The 19276-nt window shown below is 38.2% G+C and overlaps 1 protein-coding gene across 6 annotated transcripts in view; it reads left to right on the top strand.

The window, feature by feature from the left end:
• The window catches only part of LOC149311719 (voltage-dependent L-type calcium channel subunit alpha-1C-like), a 487833-nt gene that overhangs the window by 308657 nt on the left and 159900 nt on the right, over positions 1–19276 (top strand). For 5 of the 6 annotated variants that reach the window (XM_089527751.1, XM_089527750.1, XM_089527752.1 and 2 more), the window contains 2 exons: positions 6386–6476; positions 17391–17417. In XM_089527751.1, the coding sequence (XP_089383877.1) occupies positions 6386–6476; positions 17391–17417 (118 nt within the window). Of the gene's footprint in view, positions 1–1301; positions 1377–6385; positions 6477–17390; positions 17418–19276 lie in introns of all 6 variants that reach the window. The other variant, XM_089527748.1, reaches the window with a different exon arrangement.

Below are 19276 nucleotides of genomic sequence, written 5' to 3'. Positions count from 1 at the left end.
CGGATTGTCTTCATAATGTGAGACCAGTTCTGCACCAATTCTGGGCCATCCTTCCCTTACACTTCCTTTAAATCAGTTTAAAATAACTTACCTTTTGCTCCAGATTTTCCAACAATATCCAGAGCACTCCAGAGCAATGTAGGCTAGATGTTTCCATGCATGTCCTGCTGTGCTGGCTAGTGTTCCTGCCACTGGTGCAAGTTTGCTCCCTCTGAGGTCACAATGAAGTGTCCAGCCATGTGATCAACACTGGGGACCTTGTTTTCAACCTCAAAGGGAGTGGCACTAACAGGTGATGTAGCAGGACACATGTGTGGATAGTCACCTGGTGTCACTCGGATGTGCCCAGGTAATAGGTGGAATTGGGGTCATCTTTGGGGTCAGAATACTCCAAGTGCAGTTTGGTCAGTGTAGACCTACCCAAAGTTTTTTTTAAGAGATAATTCATGTCATCCTCCACAAAGTATACCAGAGAGAGAGAGAGGAGCCAATTTGCTGTAGAATACAAACATGTTTAATCTTTGAAAGTTAATATTTGAAAGACAACATTCTCTCATACAAGCCTGCTTAGGCTTTAGGATCTTTGAGGGAGGTCCTTCTTTTGGTCCCCCATCCTTACTGAAGGCATAAGAAAGGGTTGGTTGGTTTAATATTTCTTTCACGTTACAGATTCCATACTAAAGAACTTTCTACTTTATCCCACTGGCCTTTTGGAAAGCAGGCAATTATATTTGGTTGTTGTGGAAGAGACTTTTAAATTGCTGGATGTTTATTCTTTTACTGACCTGTTTTTACTTCTGTTTTTTATCTATTTTGTTTTTTCATTGTATTTGTTTGGTTTGATTTTAACATAATTGGCCACCTTGAATTCCATTCTTTAAGGCAAACATAAAGTATAAAACTAATAAACAGATTACTAAGTAAAAGAAAGAGTGAAATATGTAAGCTTTATTAGGGTGCCATATGCCAGCTTTATTTGGAAATCCTTCCTGAGTAAGAAGTTAGACTCTCAAGGATATGTTCTATAGGTATATTTATGGCTTTAGTTCAACAGCTTAGTGTATTGAACAGGAGAACACTGAAGGAGAACATCTGATGTGAACAGCCCCCTCTGTTGTAATGTTTTACTTTTCCATACACTTTTGTTTTCATTTTTCATTCTTAATCCCCATGATCAAAGATGGAGGTGGCTGTCCTATATGTAAGCTGAGTTCCTTGTTTCTTTTTCTTTTGACTGTCCTTGGCTGCATGTTCTCTGTTGATGTCTTGTTCCTGGTACTTGACCATCTTGTCTGTGAAAGGAAACGCTCCAGCTCGCTTGCCTGATAAGAAGAAAGGAAAGTTTGCTTGGTTTAGTCACTCCACAGAAACTCATGGTAATGTTCTAACGTTCTCTGTATCCACCTTCTGTGTGTACTTGTACGTTTCTGTGTACTGTGGTACTTGTGTAATCTGTTGGTGCATGTGTTTGTCTCTTTCTGTTGTTTCTGCAGCATCCTGTACTTGTGCATGAGATGGCAATTCCCATTTACAATTAACCTCTTGTAAAAATTTTCAGAATTGTATCTCATGCTATTCAAAAATGTCTCCAAGATGTTCCATTATGTCCCTAAATAATTATACTTAATGTCTTTTAAGCAGCCACTTGGTCAAATTCTGATCGTAGGATAATTATGGCTGTTTCCTGTACATCAAACAAGTATATCTTTGTTTCTTAGATGACTATTGTGGAGAGAGTTGTCATATAAACATATTTTGTGTTACTGAAAATGGATATAGTAGCCAAGTACAGTAACTGATGCCCAGTGGGGCTGATTGGGTGAAGGGCAAGATAGCTACTTGCAAGTAGATTGAAGAGTAGATGAAGGCAGTCTTCACAATTCATAGAGTCAGTGGCAAATAGAGCTAGGGACAAAACAATGTAACCTCAAGAGGCATGTAATTTCAAGATCATGTGTGCAAACCAAAACGTTGAGGAAGTGATGTTTAACTCATATAACAACACAAAAGCACTCAGGTTATCCCATAGTTTTCTGCTTCTTCATAGAGTAACAGAATCACAGAGTTGGAAAGAAACTTGTAGGCTATCTAAACCAACACCCTGCTCAATGCAGGATCTTCAGCTAAAGCATTCCCAGCATGTAATTGCCCACTTCTGCTTTCTTATCAGAGTTATAAATACTAAGCCTAAGCTACTACAAACTCTCCAATGCTTCATTTCTAAAGTAAACTAATTTTCAAAATCTGCAAGTGTTACCTTCTGTCCCGTTTCTTAGAAACTGTAAAAAAATGTTCTTGATCTTTTATAAAGCTGCCTGTTGATTGTTTCCCCAACAACATAGACAGTTTGTCCATTTCTGCCAACTTAAACATCTTTAATAGCCAGTCTTCAGTCTTTGGAATCTCCATATTTCTCCACATTGAAGCATATAATATATATAATAGTCTTGCTGCTGTGATCATATATATATATATATATATATATATATATATATATATATATATTTAAATCATACTGACATTTTACCTAGAAGTAGAAACAGTTCTGGTTCAAAAGAAATTTTGGCCTTAAGTCTTTTCTTAATCATCCCATACATTAGTTTCCAAAAAATTCTTGTCTTGTCACACATCTGCCAGAGATAGTAAAATGTTCCTTCCTGATACTTGCATTTCCAGCACACATTTTTAAAACCTTTATATATTTTAAGTAATTTTACTAGAGTTAAATACCATCTGTACATTGTTATATAAAAATTCTCTTTTGAGTAATAATGTAAGGTAAACTACAATAGTTTTTCCCATATTGTTCTAATTCAATGTTATAACCAAAGTTTTGAGCCAGTTTTACTGTGCAATCTTTAATTTGTTCACCTTCCATTTCTATTTTTAATAAGAATCTGTTCAGTTTACTAATCAGCTGAATATCATCTGTACATAGATGCAGTTCAAATTCTGTTGTTGTTTTGTTTTTAAAAAAACATATAATATTTTGCCCATTTTATATCTTTTCCTTAGTTGTTTGCAGTAAGGCAGTTGAAAATGATATCTCTTTGTAAATAAATCTTTGTCTTCAATATGAATTGACCATTCTCTGACAGTAACCAATCATTATATATTACCGGTTTTTCACTTCCACTTTTGTCTGTTTTTTTGTTGTTTTTGTTTTTTGAAATGTGCAATTATCTTGTCTATTGAACTGCACACAAAAAGCCAACTGCGGGACACAACTTCAACATCAGGATTACAAAGCAGAGGAGGAAAAAATATCCAGCAAATACATGAATTCCTGCAAGGAGAAACTCATAGATCATAATGGAGTTAAAACTCACAAAGGAACATACATTAAGCAATATAATTATCTTTTGCTGCATCCCTGCTATGTAGGCTCTTTGTAACATCACAGTTTGTTACTATTCAACATATATTATCTGTCCCCATCCCAAACAGCTCCGAATGAAATTCAGACTAGTTTCACAGCAACAGCACTCCGTTTTCTGACATATAGATACAGATAAACTGAACACCTGTGCACATACTGGGAACAAAGGTTTTTTATATGGATAACGTAATCCTTTTCTCTATTGGAACAAGGGCTTATAGCACATTAGTCAAATAGAACATTATTTAATTTTTATAATCAAGATAATCAAAGCATTTGTGTATCATTGTTGAATAAATCACATGACTTAATGACTTCAAGTAAAACAGTAGACAGTAATGGAAGGCCTCAAATCACTCCCATTTTCTCTTGCTTCTGAAACTCTTCTACAAAAGTAGTAGATACGTATACTTGAAAATGTTTTCAATATGGTTGGCATTTAACAAAACATAGGTGTTTAGCGAAAAATGTTTCTTCTTTATGGTCTCAGTGAATCACACAATTGGGTTTTACTGCACGCTTCTAGAATAGCTAGGCAAGATTTTTGGTGGTTGCTCTGCCTATCCTATATTTATCCAAGATCCCCAGTCATTTACCTCAGTTCCTTTTCATCCATTGCCTTAGCAGCATGATGTAACTTTCTATTATATCATACATACTTTGATGTCGACTTTGGCTCACTCCTTTGACTACTCTATAATCTGTTCCTTGGAGTCTAGTTTTTTAAAGAATTAGGTTTGTTGGGCCTTTCAAAACTTGGAAACAGAAAGAAAAGTCACTGACTCTACTTTCCTCCATGTTGTAATGGAAAGAGATTGTGTGAATCCATCCATAACAATCCATAGCAACAAGCTAGTTAAGAATGTATAGCCTTCTGGAACAGAATGACATGCTTAACCACATGCCAGCAATTAGGGTGAGGCTGGATGCGTATCAGGTAGGAATGGTTGGAATCTGAACAACTCGTGCTACAGTACAAATTAGATTTAATGACCTATATAGTCTTGAGAGCTCTGTTCTATTTCCTATCACATAAAATTGTATTGTTGACATTCCTTAATAGATCCCCAAAAGTTGATGAAGTCTTATAACAGGACTTGGAATCAGCTCTTCCTTTTTGCTTGGCTTTAGGTCCTTTTCTCCAATACATCATCTTCATGGTCCCAAAAGAAGGACAAATTAACAAACCAAGCCCTTTTGTCATGTATATTTACTTCCCTCCTGTTGTTGTGTTTGTTTAGCTCTTGCATAGCCGGATTGTAACCTGTTTGACTGCGGAGATTAATGAATAAGATTTTAGGCTTCTTCAAGCACAGTACAACATTTTGATTAAACTTCTTAACTACCAATGTCATTATCAATATACATATTTGCCAGGTGTCTGCCACAACAGTTCTGAATTGCCTAGGATTTTGAGATTAATCTGCATAATAGCAATAGTAACCAAATGTGGCATGTTTACAATCTGAGTGTCACACTGACATTTTACAGCATTTTGTCAGCATTTAATTTTTAACAGGGTCCATACTGAACTGAACTGGATGGGCAACAATATGATTTCTACCTACCAACTCATTTCAGCACAAGTTGAAACATGGGCAAAGGGCTCCTTATTCCCACCCTTCTTAATGTGAGTTACAGCAGACACTGGAAAAGTTACATCTCCCAGAATCCCCTCCAGCCAGCATGGCTATGATGGCTGAGGAATTCTGGATGTCATAGTAAAAAAATCCTTTCCAAGCTCTTGCTTTGCCTTGTGTTTCATATGGGGAAACTGGCTGAGGTGCATCATGGGATGAGATATTTCTGGAGCCTTGGAAAGCCTTAGAGCCACAAGTTGTCTATTCTAAGTACACGTTGATAGTGTTAAATGTTTGAGACTTTCAAACAGGTTAAACAAGCAACTTCAAATAAATCATGGATAAATAAGATGTGTTAAGCATCACAAACTCCTGATAAGCTCATGATTCAGTGAGATGAGCTAAAATTAATGGAGTGTAATAATGCCTTGATATGCAAGAATGTAAGCTGCTGATTAAGCACTACTTCTTTCCTTTATAATCTTTATTATATATCCTTTATGATTCAGAGAAAATCAGTAATTGATTTTACTTGGATGTCGCCAAGATTCTGCAAATACAGTTTAACCATGTTGAAGTATGTAGCCACTAGTTCAGGGCTGGGCAACTGTGAGAGGCTAGGGGCTGCATTAGCCCCCTAGGAGACTTAGGGGGCTGCACCTCCACATCAAACACCACCACCGCTACTCACCCCACTGGAAATAAAATATTTTTGCCCCAGTTGCCCCCGCATATGGACCTGGGTCCATATGCAACCTGCAGGACATATTTTTGTCCATTCCTGCTCCAGTTTTTCTTCCTTATGATGTCTTTGATAGTCTTTTTAGCAAGTAATAAGGAGTACATTGTGACTCATTTATAGATGGCCCTACTGGGACTCTATCGTGGATTCTTCATCTTACATTACTAGTCCTCTGAATTTTTCATAATATCAAAGAGAAAGGTTGCAAGGTAATGTTGACAGTTCAAATCTATGGTCTCTGGAGTCCACTGGACTGAGTATCAGATGAACATTCAAATGGAGCGAATTCCCCTTCATGCTGCTAACACCAAGAAGTCTGTATCCTAGGTACACCCACCTTATCTTGGGAGGTGGGGAGATCCAGAGGCACGCCTCTAGTAAAGATTGTGACAATAGGTAAGAGGCATTATTTGTTTAACCGTCCAGATCTCAGAGTATTTAAAGATATATAGAGGCTATTAGATGCAAATTATTGTTGTACTATCTATACAGTGAAACTGATAGTGGGAATTTATCAAAATAGTTCCCTTGAGAACCCATCCACTTGGTCATCCTCCTTCTTCTTTATAACTAACAGTAGCTGTGCCCTTTTGCTAAGCCAGTGCCTCCACCATCAGTAGCTCCTAATTTATGAATGCACATAAATTACTGACCATTTACTATTTTTCCCCTTAATCCTTGCAGTGAGCATGCCTACCAGTGAGACAGAATCTGTGAACACAGACAACGTAGCTGGAGGTGATATTGAAGGAGAAAACTGTGGTGCACGGCTGGCGTAAGTTCAACTGCATTTATGCTTGTCTCCTTCTTGTTCCATCATTGAGCTTGGTTGATCTTGGTTGATCTTAAAGTCTAAACTAGAAAGCCTTATTTCAGAGTTAGGTTTGTCAGAAACATCTAAAGAATGAGATAATTACCTAGAATAAAACATTCTTTTTTCCATAGCGTCAGAGTTTCTCATAGAACGAATAAATGAAAAAATGACCTCTGTTGCTCTCCACACAGTTCACCTTCTCACTTTCATTGCCCATATTTCTTAACTGCCATCAGAAGCCCAGACACACCACAAACTAAATTAAAAGGGCACTGATGGCCTTCACACTTTTCTTTCCCATGTACAATGGTATCATGCTGAGAACAACATGCAGTGTTGCACTAGGAAAATACCACATAGGCAAAATATAGGGGGAGAAAGCTTTGTGCCACATGTTACAAATTGAAAAGAAATAATGATATATCTTCATGAGAGCGCTCCCATCCTTTATGTATCGAAGATGCAAGCTACAGCTCTTAAATGCTTGCTCTGGCGGGATACAGACTGCCCAAAAGGGTGGTCTGCCGCCGCCCTAGTTTGCTACGCGAGGGAGCTGCAGCGGACAAACCGCACGGCTCCCTTGTGCAGCAAAAAGAACCCACAAAAAGCGGGTTCTTTTTGTGACACAGTTGTGACACCACAAGGTGCCAATGGCACACTTGCAGTGTCACAACCGCACCGAGACGTGTGGACGCTAGGCGTCCGTCACATCAAAATGATGGCGCCCATATGTACAGAGTGCCACCATTTAGACGCCCTTGTCACATGCGAGGGGCGTCTGAAAGCGCCACCCTCGCATATGACGACGGCGCCCCATAGCACCTCTGTTTCCCCTCTGGTACCTAGATGTAGTGATGCATTTAGAAGTCTGCACCACATTTTCCATTAGATCTAAAATAACAGAATCTATAGCATTTCCAATACAGGTTTCATCCTATCTGTTTACATCCTGTCTTTCTGATTCAAATGGGTCTCAAGGTGGCTTAATATTTAATTGCTGTAGTAATGCTTTATATTTAATTACTGAAATAAAACAGCACAAATACAGTGAAAATATAATGTGGGTCAAAGCATAAAAGCCACTTCTTTCCTGAGGTTTGACCTGGCCATGAAATTTCTGGTAGTGGATGCCACAGATACCAGGAAGCTTCAGATAACTCCTCTTCCACATATTAAAGACTACAACCTCATCTGCAATACAGAAATAATACAGTTTGACATCACTTTAACTATCATGGGTCCATCCTATGGAATCCTGGGATTTTCTAGTTTGTTGTGGCACCAGAGCTCTCTGATAGAAAAGGCTAAATATCTCACAAAACTACAAATCCCAGAATTCCATAACATTGAGATATGGCAATTAAAGCAGGGTCAAATTCCATTATTTCTACAGTATGGATGAAGACTATGGCCTGTTACAGACTGCCAAAATAAAGCTGCTTCGAGTCTCTTTGAAGGTATGCTGTTTAAATGATGCATGCATCCTAAGAATCCAGAAGCTGCACCAAAGCTGCACTCCAGTGCTTAGGAATGGAGTGTGGCTTTGGTGCGACCTCCGGACTCTTAGGACCCATGCATCATTTAAATAGCATACCTCCAAAGAGACCCGAAGCAGCTTTATTTTGGCAGTCTGTAACAGGCCTTAGTCAGGGAATCATATCAGCTCTAGACCTGCTCCCTTCCCGTAACAGCACAAGAATACTTCTTCTAATAGTACCCTCACTGGAAACACTCTTTTTTAACACTGATTTTCTACAATATTCTGCTTTTGTGCTTTTGATACTAATCTATAATCATAATAAAGTTGGTTGGTTGGTTGGTTGGTTGGTTGGTTGGTTGGTTGGTTGGTTGGTTGGTTGAAACATTTACCTGTTGTCTATGCATTCGTACTACAGGGGACCCTTGATATCTGCAAAGGTTTGGTTTCAAGCCCTCACCCTACATGGATACCAAAATCCATGGATGCCCAAGTCCCATTTAACACAGTGACACAGTAATAAAATGGTATCTCTTATACAAAATGGCAAAAGTAACTTTTATTTCTTGGAAGAGTGTGTGTGTGTGTGTGTTTTCAAGCTGTGGATGGTTGAATCCTTGGATTGAAAAAGTGGATACAGAGGGCCAACTATATATAGGACAGAACTTTTCATATGTGTTCACATAAATATGCAGAGTATATTCCTGATTGTATGGAAGAGCTCTGAATATATAGAGCAGTAACCAGCCCTTTTTCATGTCAGCCAAATATACAGATGGTACAGAGGTATTTCCAACATATGTTGGAATGTTATATACGCATGTGGTTTTAGCCATGGTGAAAGTCAAGAGTAGGAAGCAAGGCTAGTTCACATGGCATTATGCCCTTCTCCTTCCCCCAGTGTTATTCTGGAGGGGCAATTGTCTGAACATCTGTATTGCACTCTCCATGGAATTTCCTAGCATATGCATGTTTGCTCTGTAAATTGGCCTTCTGACATTTATCTATCTATTGATCTATGTGTCTTAATACTTTTTCTGAACTCTTAGAAAGTGAAGGCCTTTCATAATTCTTGAGGGAGCTTATTCCACTGTTATTTATCTCTGGTCAACAGAGCAACAGAACAACAGAGCCCTCAGGAGAACCATTCATGCAGGTCTCAGAAGGAGATAGTCTGTCCCTTAGAAATCCAGGAGACATCGTACCAGCAGTAGGCAGAGTAGCGTGAAGGAGAGGAAAAACCATGTTTATCTATTTTTGACACATTCCAAATGAAGACTGTAATATCCAGAAAATTCCTGCTTCCTAGAAAGGCTTACCAGCATTTGGCTTTTTCTAGCAACCTGGTCTCACTGGGCTGTCACTTGGATTGAGGGCACAAGAGAGTTGCTTTCCCCTTTGAGAGTTCCTTAGAAAGATTTTCCTCCTGGGGAAGAAAGTTCCAATCAAGTTTATGCATGGCTTGAGGCTCATATTTTAGGAGACAATTTGGTAGAATTTCTGGTTCCAAGTGGGAGAAAAATCTTTATGGAATTGCTTGCATTAAAGCCACCTAAAATTGTTTTTTTAAAAAAGTAATGTTAATATAAGTCATTCTGATTTGTCCATTGAACATTTAGTACCATTGATCAAAAGAAGAAGATGGGCCAGTTCTATTCTGAGTGCAAATTAGTGTGAAGAATAGAGGCACCAGGGACAGAACTGTCTCCATAAGACAAAAAATTAACATTTCATGAAAAATTTTATCAGGTTCCAAACTAGGAACATAGGGTCACTTCAGATTGCTGTCTGAAAAACAAAAATTTACTGTAGTTGTTGGGGTGTGCAGCAAACAACACATTGTTAATTATTAGGAAGAAATAAATATTAATGCAAAAAAAAATAAGGAAAGGTTAAGCCATGGGAAGAGGGCCAATGGCAATTATACATACAGCTACTAAAAATAACAAGGTCTGCTTTCAAGCCAAGAGCTGGCAAGCTTCTTTGCAAATGAAACTGCCTTAAATAGATAGAATCCAAAATTATGCATAATAATACCTTTTATTAGGCCAGCTGTGTTCATAGACTAGCAATAATTCTCAGTATATAGAGAAATTCTTCAGAAAAGGATTTGACATTTTTATTTAAATCTTTACAAGTTTTAGACCTGGTTCACACATTAATGTACATAATTTGATGTCTCTGCCTTACATTCATATATCCTTTGTAGCTGAATAAATGAACTGATCCACAGTATCCTAGGCAGAGGCTATGTCTCAGGCAAAATGGTAAAATTAAAATGGTGACCACCTAACACCAGTTGGAGGGATGCAAACTGGAGGAGAACTGCCATCTGCTAAACTGACTGGGAGGGTGGGAGGTGGTCCAACATTGAGGTCTCATCTAAGCTTTGAGGCAGCTCTGCACAGGTTCCTGGATTTTTTCCCCCAAAGGCTTATAATTAAGGTCAGCCTAATAGAAGTGGCCTTTGAAATGTCTATTGTCTTTTTTTAATGAATAGATGAATGCAATATATTTGCTGAACTCCCATTTAAGGAAGACACAATACAATGCTGAAGAAGTAGAGCTTCATAATATGTGACTCAGCATGGCCACCTCGAAATGGATTAGTCAGTTCTTAAGCATTTCTGCTTTGTCTGAAATCTTCCTTTGCAAAGAGGACAGTCCAATTGACTTTCATAGTGGGAGCTCAAAACAATACAATCTCAGGGTTGGGAGGAGGCTATTCAGTTGAAAATGCTACATCCTGAAAACCTTTTAAATAATGAAAATGCTCTTTCAGCAGCAGTAACATCTACCAGTCTTTCAGTCTATTTCCATGGCAGCTTATCTTGTGTTCAGCTGGTTGGTAGAACAATTTCTGCATGCCATTGAAGCACTCAGCATCCACGTTTTAAGACACAGGAAGAAGCTGATTACTGCCCTTTGTAAGATTTGCTGATACTACAATATTTGTGGGTTAATAAGCAATGGAAATCTTGAAAAGAGCACCTTATGCCAAATTTTCTTTATTTACTTGCACCGCTATATACAGTGTGAAATACATCTTGGCTCATATGGCAGACCATACCTTCTCCACTTCCCCCTACCATGAGATAATTTCAGTTATTATGCAAACTATGCAGATTTTGATCTATTCATAGTTCACATAAAAGCAGAGGACACCAACTGCAGGCATGTGGAAGAAAAGGATGTATTAAATTTAAAAAACAACTGAAAGCCCCATTAATTTAATCCCATTTCCAGCTGTTTATGAGAATGGTGACATATATTCAGTATTTGGCTTGTGATCATGAACATTCAAAATTTTCAACTGAAATAAATAAGTAAATGACAGCTTAGATGTAGCATTATCTTCTAGGTTTAAAATGATGGAATAATTTAAGTTTTATGAATTTTTCAACCTCCTGCTATTATCAGTTTCCTAAGGATTAATGCATGTTTCTGATATATGCATCTGACCTGAGAAAAGTCACTGATGGTCTCTGTTTTCACTTTTGTCTTCAAGGCAGGACTTTGGGGCAGAAGACGAGAATTCCTCTCAGAATAAACATTAGGAGGTTCCCAAATGCAGAAGAACTAATTTTCCACATTTTACTAGTTGTGGTAGGGTGATTAAGTCCAGAGTCAAAAATAGCATTTAAACCGTGAGATATCTCTCCAATATTATTCAGCACACCCTTATAAAAATAAAAGTAGATAAAACAGCGGCTTATAGTTATACCACAAAAGGAGTTAAGTTACCCTTTGTTAAATTACAACCATAATATAAGTATATCTTCGTATTTGGAAAAGGAAACTGATTCTGATTAACTACAGTATGTATTTGTAATTAGTTACTTTCAAGGTTTGCAAGAGATACTGGTAGGATAGCAACAACAGCCCCTCAGGTGTTCCCTTTATACCTTCTAGCCATTCCCCTGCTGTTGTACAAAGCCGTATGTTGGCAATACAGACTGTTCTATTCCCTTACTATGACCTGCTGCCCACTACTGTGCAAATGAATGCTATTGCATTCTCAGTATTCAGCAGGCAGCCCAGTTTGTATGTGGAGTAGGGAAAAGTGGCATAGCAAAATATCTTCATCCCTGCTATGAAAAACTGGTAATCAGAGATGTAGTACTTCTGAACTTTTAAATTGTATGTAAGCATTATGTTTTATGTATATAATGAGCAGGCATGGTGTAGTGGTTTGAGTGTTGGACTACAACTCTGGAGACCAGGGTTCAATTTCCCCCCTTGGTCATGGAAACACACACCTTGAGAGAGTCACACACTTTGAGCCCCAGAAATCCCCATGATAGGTTTGCCTTAGGGTGACCATATGTTGGAAATGACTAGAAGACACATAACAATCTCAACAAGCATTACAACTAACATGCATGGATATCTTCTATTAATTTTTCTAATCTCTGTGAAGTCTTATAGACCAGTAGCCATCACCATATGTTGTAGCAGCAAATTCACTGAATGGTGTGCTGTGTAAAGAAGTACTTTCCAAGTGGATCAGTAGGATTGTTGGCAGGAGTAGAATGTGGATCTTGCAAGGTGCAGGTTCTGAAGACCACCACCACCCCTCCAAAAAGGGACTATGCTATTGCTGCTATATCCAATAGTTTTGTCAAGTAATTTCTTCCATAAAAGATGTGAAGTAGAAAAGAGGACAGGATGTTATTAGGTAATATGTTAGAGTTTTAGAAATGTTTTGCTGCAACTTCAAAAGCACCAGAGATAAAATTATTACATGCTTGAGGAGTGGAACAACTGCCACATCTGTTAGCTTAATTAAATAAAGCATTCTTCAAAATGCCACTCAGACACTTTGGTAAAAGGCAAATAAATAATGCTTAATTTATCCACTGGCATTACAAGCCAGTGGAGAAATTTGCTGGATCAGTTTGCTGTTTCGAGGTCTTCTGAAATGCTGATGGTTTTGATGATCCTTTTAAAGTTCAGTGATCTGTTGTCTACTTTGGGCAAGAAAAAAAATGGAGCCAACTTTTTTTTTATCAGTGGTAGAATCATAGAATTATAGAGTTGGAAGAGACTGCAAGGGCCATCCAGTCCAACCCCCTGCCCTGCAGGAACTCTCAATCAAAGCATCCCCAACAGATGGCCATCCAGCCTCTGCTTAAAGACCTCCAAGGAAGGAGACTGCACTACACTCCGAGGAAGGAGTGTGCTCCACTGTCCAACAGCCCTTACTGTCAGGAAGTTCCTCCTAATGTTGAGGTGGAATCTCTTTTCCTGTAGCTTGCACCCATTGCTCCGGGTCCTTGTCTCTGGAGCAGCTGAAAACAAGCTTGTTCCCTCCTCAGTATGACATCCCTTCAAATATTTAAACAGGGCTATCATATCACCTCTTAACCTTCTCTTCTCCAGGCTAAACATCCCCAGCTCTCTAAGTTGTTCCTCATAGGACATGGCTTCCAGACTTTTCACCATTTTATTCGCCCTCCTTTGGACACATTCTAGTTTTTCAACATCCTTTTTAAATTGTGGTGCCCAGAACTGGGCACAATATTCCAGGTGGGGCCTGACCAAAGCAGAATCACTTCCCTTGATCTAGATACTATACTTTTACTGATGCAGCCTAAAATCGCATTGACCTTATTAGCTGCCACATCGCACTGTTGACTCATGTTCAACTTATGGTCTACTTGGACTCCCAGATCCCTTTCACACGTAGTTTCATTCAGCCAGGTGTCCCCCATTCTATATCTGTTCATTTCATTTTTCTGCCCTAAGTTCAGTACCTTACATTTCTCCCTGTTGAAGTTCATTTTGTTAGCTGTGGCCCAACCTTCTAGTTCATTCGAGTCATTTTGAATTTTGATCCTGTCCTCTGGGGTATTAGCTACTCCTCCTAATTTGGTGTCATCTGCAAATTTGATAAGTATGCCCCCAATTCTGTCATCCAAATCATTGATAAAGATGTTGAATAACATGGCCCCAGGACAGAATCCTGTGGGACCCCACTGATTACTTCTCTCCAGGATGAAAAAGAGCCATTGTTGAGCACCCTTTGGGTTCGGCCAGTCAACCAATTACAAATCCATGTAACAGTTGCCTTGTCTAGCCCACATTTCACTAGCTTGTTTGCAAGAATGTCATAGGGAACCATGTCAAAAGCCTTACTGAAATCAATATCTACTATATCCACAGCATTCCCTTCATCTACCAAAGTGGTAATTTTATCAAAAAAAGAGATCAGATTTGTCTGGCATGACTTCTTTCTCTGCTCCCATGACAGTGGGGTAATGAATCTGTTCTAGATGTTAGTTTGAATGCTGAAAATAGGTTCAGCATCTTGGATAGTTCCATTAAAGTCCAAATTAAAACCTATAATAAATTCACTGTCCCACTGACACTGGAACCACTAGTGGTTTTAGTTCTCTTCTGCATAGCTCAATAGTTATTGAGGCCCTTTCCCGCTTTCTCCATGGGTATGAGTATATCATTTACAAATCTGAGTAATTGTATTCAAAGACTTAAATCCTGATTAGAGTAGAGCCATTAAATCAATTGTATTTACCTGTCTGTTTAGTCCGATTCAACAGTTGATTGAATGGGTCTACTCTAACCAACACAATTCCAGTCAGTATGTGACAGAATTAACTGAACCACACTAAAATGCTGTTAAATACATTGTGTTGGGTTTTTTTTTTCATTGTCAATGTATTTCACTTACTCTGTTCTAAAACACTTTCTGATTAAAGGGTAGACAATTTTATACAGAGTTTCCTAATATTAAATGAGCAGATTAATGCAATGGTGCTCCAGATTTTTACCCTTGTGATAAAAATTTTACATCTGCATGCAGACATTACACACCCCGACTCGACATAGAATATGAATAAAAATATTTTGTTTATTTAGTATTTTCATTCACACATTCATGTATATCCATATTTTAACATTTTATAAGGAAATAACATCATTCAAATTAGAACAGTTTTATAAAAGTAAATTCAGTATTTAACTCAACACATGTATACATTTTAGGCATTAAAAAAAATTGGGAGGAGAAGGAGCAGGAGGAATTGTGACCACCAAGTCTCACACACATACCCCAAGCAACTTTTGTGCACCCTAGGTGTCCCACCCCACTGTTTGAGAACTACTGTGTTAGACCAACTATTTCTACCCCAATGTATTTTCTTTTCTTTTCTCTACATATTATTTCATTTTTTACAGATATTTATTAATGGAGAACAGATGTTCACACATTCATTAATGATGTGAATGCCTATATTGTTATTATATTGGAAGGTTTTAGACAGTTTCTTACTTTATCATGTTAGCCCCCTCAAGAGTACCAGAGGAAAAGTGAGACATAAATGTTTTAAAAATAGTAAATGACTATGTGCATCTTCATCACGGTGCTTGGCCAGATCACATGGAAGATTCATTTTGGGTCTCTGTGAATGTGGTTCTGCATCTTGAATCAGTTATTTCATGGATTACGACTGATTTGGAATCATCAGTATAATCACCTGTTGGTCCCATTCTCTTTAATTCAAGTTTTCTGTCTTAATTTAATAGTCACACTATAGGCAAGTGTTTGCCCTTGCTTATGTTTGGACCTTCTGCTTGTCGTCTCTTTCTGTCATTTGGATAGCTTCTGCATTTGCAATAGCTGAAATAATAAAGTTTGTCTGCATGAGGACAAAAACATTTACCAGTACATTTAGGGACAGTAACCCTGAAATTGCCCTCATCCTCCAATTTGGCAGAATTAAGAGGTCCCTCAGGCAAGAGATGCTAGGAACTTTCAGTAAGGTATTGTAGGAAATTGCTGAGTGTCCTGTAGTTTGCCCTATTCATCCTACCTTAGGGGGATACACGCCTGTTTTTCCCCCTCATTGGTGCCAGCCGTATGGCGCAGCACTAACACACTCCCTAAAAAGGAGCCACTCTAGGCAGCTTCTTTTTAGCAGTGTCATCATGGTGCTCACGCACCATGATGACACTGCTTCTGGTTGGGGGTGTGGCAATATGGCACACAGGCACCGAAAGTAGGGCTGGGCGCGTATGGTTGCCCAGCCCTACGGAGCCCTAATTTCAGCCCCAGGCCAATGCAAAGCGCCGGTCTGTACTGGGCCTTAGTTTGCTACCTTCAGATGCAGTGGAAAGCATGGCTGTAGTGCCAAAGTTGAAGAAAGATTCCAGCAGTAGTTGGTTTGCGTATCTAAAATGGGACAATACCATCTCGTTCTTTGCCTCAATCAATAAAATGCATTTGGGGTTGTTCTAGCTTGAGATACAGTTGGACAACTCCAGTTAGCAGCTTGACATGCCTGTGCTATGTGTATATTACTGTGTTTTAAAAGCAAATTAAATAAATTGTTGTCATGTGTTCCTCATATTTGTGAGATAGCACACTCGATCACAAGGCTAGTGACCACAAGGTACTTGTTTTGAAATTCAGTCGATACTGGTGCTTTTCCTGCTGCCAGTTAGTCACATGAAACTGTTTTCAAAGAGTTTATCCCTATGCAAACTAGCAGTTTTACATGGCTGAGCATATGTAGGAACTCTATCTATGAAGGATTATAAGCAGTTTTCAAGTGGCAGTCACTATCTTTTAAAGAAGCTAAATCTGTTCACATCAGAAATAACCTCCACTGCTCATTGTGCAGGCTTTTTGAAAACATGTGATGTTACATCCATTTGATCCCCACAATCACATATACAGAACTCTTTTTTTTTTCTTTTTTTCTTTTTTGGACAGAGGGTGAGTCCTTAGCAGTTACGTGACGCCACATTTTAGCAAATAGATATAATAATAATATTATAATATTTATTTATACCCTACGGTTTACAAATTGTTAATTAGACATTTCCCTGCCCTCAGGCTTACAATCTAAAGAGACAAGACACAAAAAGAGAAGGGGATGGCAGTGGGGAAGGGGGAAAGTCCAGCCGATCTTCTCTCCCTCTGAGGCCTGGACCATGGCAGATGGTGGTATGGTCATTATAATATGACTCCGGAGACCAGGGTTTGAATCCCAGCTTGGCCATGGAAACCCACTGGCTGACTTTGAGCAAGTCACATTCTCTCAGCCTCAGAAGAAGACCAAGGCAGACTCCCTTTAAACAAATATTACCAAGAAGACCCTGTGATAGATTCATCACTGTAAATTGGATATGACTTGAAGGCACACAACAACAACATGATCCACAAAGTAGTTACACCAAACTAATTAGATCATATGCAATTTGCTAATATATTTTGATAACAACACTGATAGCTATACTGTATATCCCTTATGAGAAAACCAGTACTTCATAGCTTTTGTCTGCGTGTGTCTAAATCTGTCTCTCCCCTGCCCTTTCACTTTGTATTGATTGTTTAAAAATTAATGGACATTGAAATAATGTATTTTCTCTTGCAGGCACCGGATATCTAAATCTAAGTTTAGGTAAGCATTATAATTTTAAAAAACCTTTTTAACTTGCTACTATTATTGGTTTAGTACAATCATGCTATCCATAGTCTTCTGGTTGTAAATGGGAAATGCTTATTTATTAGGGTGAAAAACTGGTATACTGCTGGCTAAAGGCTCAAATCTTTACTATAAACTGGAGTGGTTGACAAGATGAGGTTCCATGTGGGCTTTATCAATATATGACTACAAAAACATATAGGACAGAAAGAAAGTGATCATTATGAGTAGGAATCATCACCATAAAGAACCTGTGGGAGCCTGCCTCCTCGGGGTAATTCCAAGTCTCTATTTGAAAATGCACTCTGCACAGAACAAAGTAAATCTTTAGCTTGTGCATTTCCAAGGAATATATAAATATAAAATATGTAGCTTTATATTTTAAAATGTTATACAATTAAACTTTTATTAATATTCAATATAATTTAATAACTTCAAACACACCAAAACACCAAAGCCACCCATTGCTATATTCTGGGTTTTCTGCAATTACACTCTGCTCCTTTTGACTTTTTCACTGTAAAGTGATGGGTCTTCTTATGTGTGTGGTATATAGAGGTAACAGGTACTCCCAAGTGTACACTAATCATAAGATGTAATCACGTCAGTATAAGAAATGCAGATGACCATCAGCTGGTCAGATAAGAAGTTGCAACAAGATCATGAAAATTACATAATATTTTACTGCTTGCTGATGTTGAATGTGCTTTGTTCTTCTCAGTGGACAGAGACTGAGAGGGACAGGAATATCCAAAGCAGATCTGCATCTCACTTTGCACATGCATTGTACCAAAAAAGGAAGAAGAAAAGAAAAACAATTCCCAAGCCCATTAGACTTATTATCTAAGAGCCAAATGTTTCTTGGAAACTGGTTGCTAAGCAAGTTAAATTCTGAAGAGTGGGAGATGTGTAATTAGCTTTAAATACTCTGTTTGGTTAGTAATTACCCTCCGTAATCACTGTGACACTTGTGAGGGGCTGTATATTCCAGGAAAGCAAATCATAATGTGACATTTCCCTCACACTCTCAACAAATGCTATGTGTAGCTCTGGGTTCAAGAGAGAAAACTCCTAACATTGCTGCTGTACTTGTTGAAAATAATTTTGGACAAGGAAGTTGAACAAGGAAGTTTGGTTGGTGGAATTTGTCTGGAATCTACTGGTTCATGTCTTGTTCACTTCAGAACAGAGTAAGTCCTCTTCTGGGTCTAAAACAGCCTGGAAGTGGACAAAAATATCATAAAGTGGTGGTTTTAAAAAAAATTAAAAATAAATCAATAAAACATTTTCTTCTAAAAATGAGTTGGGGGCAGCCTTCTGGGGTCCAGTGATTTACACAAGCAGTTCTTGGGCCTCGAATATTTTCCATACCTGAGGCAGACAGAAAACTTCATCAGGAAATTCTGAATTGGGACAATTATATGTATTATAAGAACAAGAAAAGGCCAACTCATTTGACATCTGTGGACAATGGCAACATCTGTTGTTATTCAGTAATTCAGATAGTACTATTTTGGAGGAAAAGAAAGGACAAGAGGAAATTTGTGGTTACTGATAGATAGAAATATGGCTTCATACCCTCTACCAGTGACTTCCTATTTTTTAGCATAAAAGCCTATCTACAATGAATGAACAAGATAGGTTAAAAATGTGATATTTTGATCAGTACTGTAAGCTTACAGAACCACTGTTTATGTTGTAGTAGTTCTGTACAAATCCAAATTGTAAGCTTCTGCTAGTTAAAGAAAGGGACATTTGTATGTGTAGGTAGTGTGGGCATGTAGGCATAGATACACCAAACACCCTAAAAACTAATTAAAACTTCTCTTTAATAT

The sequence above is a fragment of the Sceloporus occidentalis genome, unplaced genomic scaffold (genome assembly GCF_023333645.1).
Source record: "Sceloporus occidentalis isolate IW3139 unplaced genomic scaffold, rSceOcc1.0.p SCAF_5, whole genome shotgun sequence".
Classification (NCBI taxonomy): domain Eukaryota; kingdom Metazoa; phylum Chordata; class Lepidosauria; order Squamata; family Phrynosomatidae; genus Sceloporus; species Sceloporus occidentalis.
This window is presented reverse-complemented; position numbering and strand designations above follow the sequence as displayed.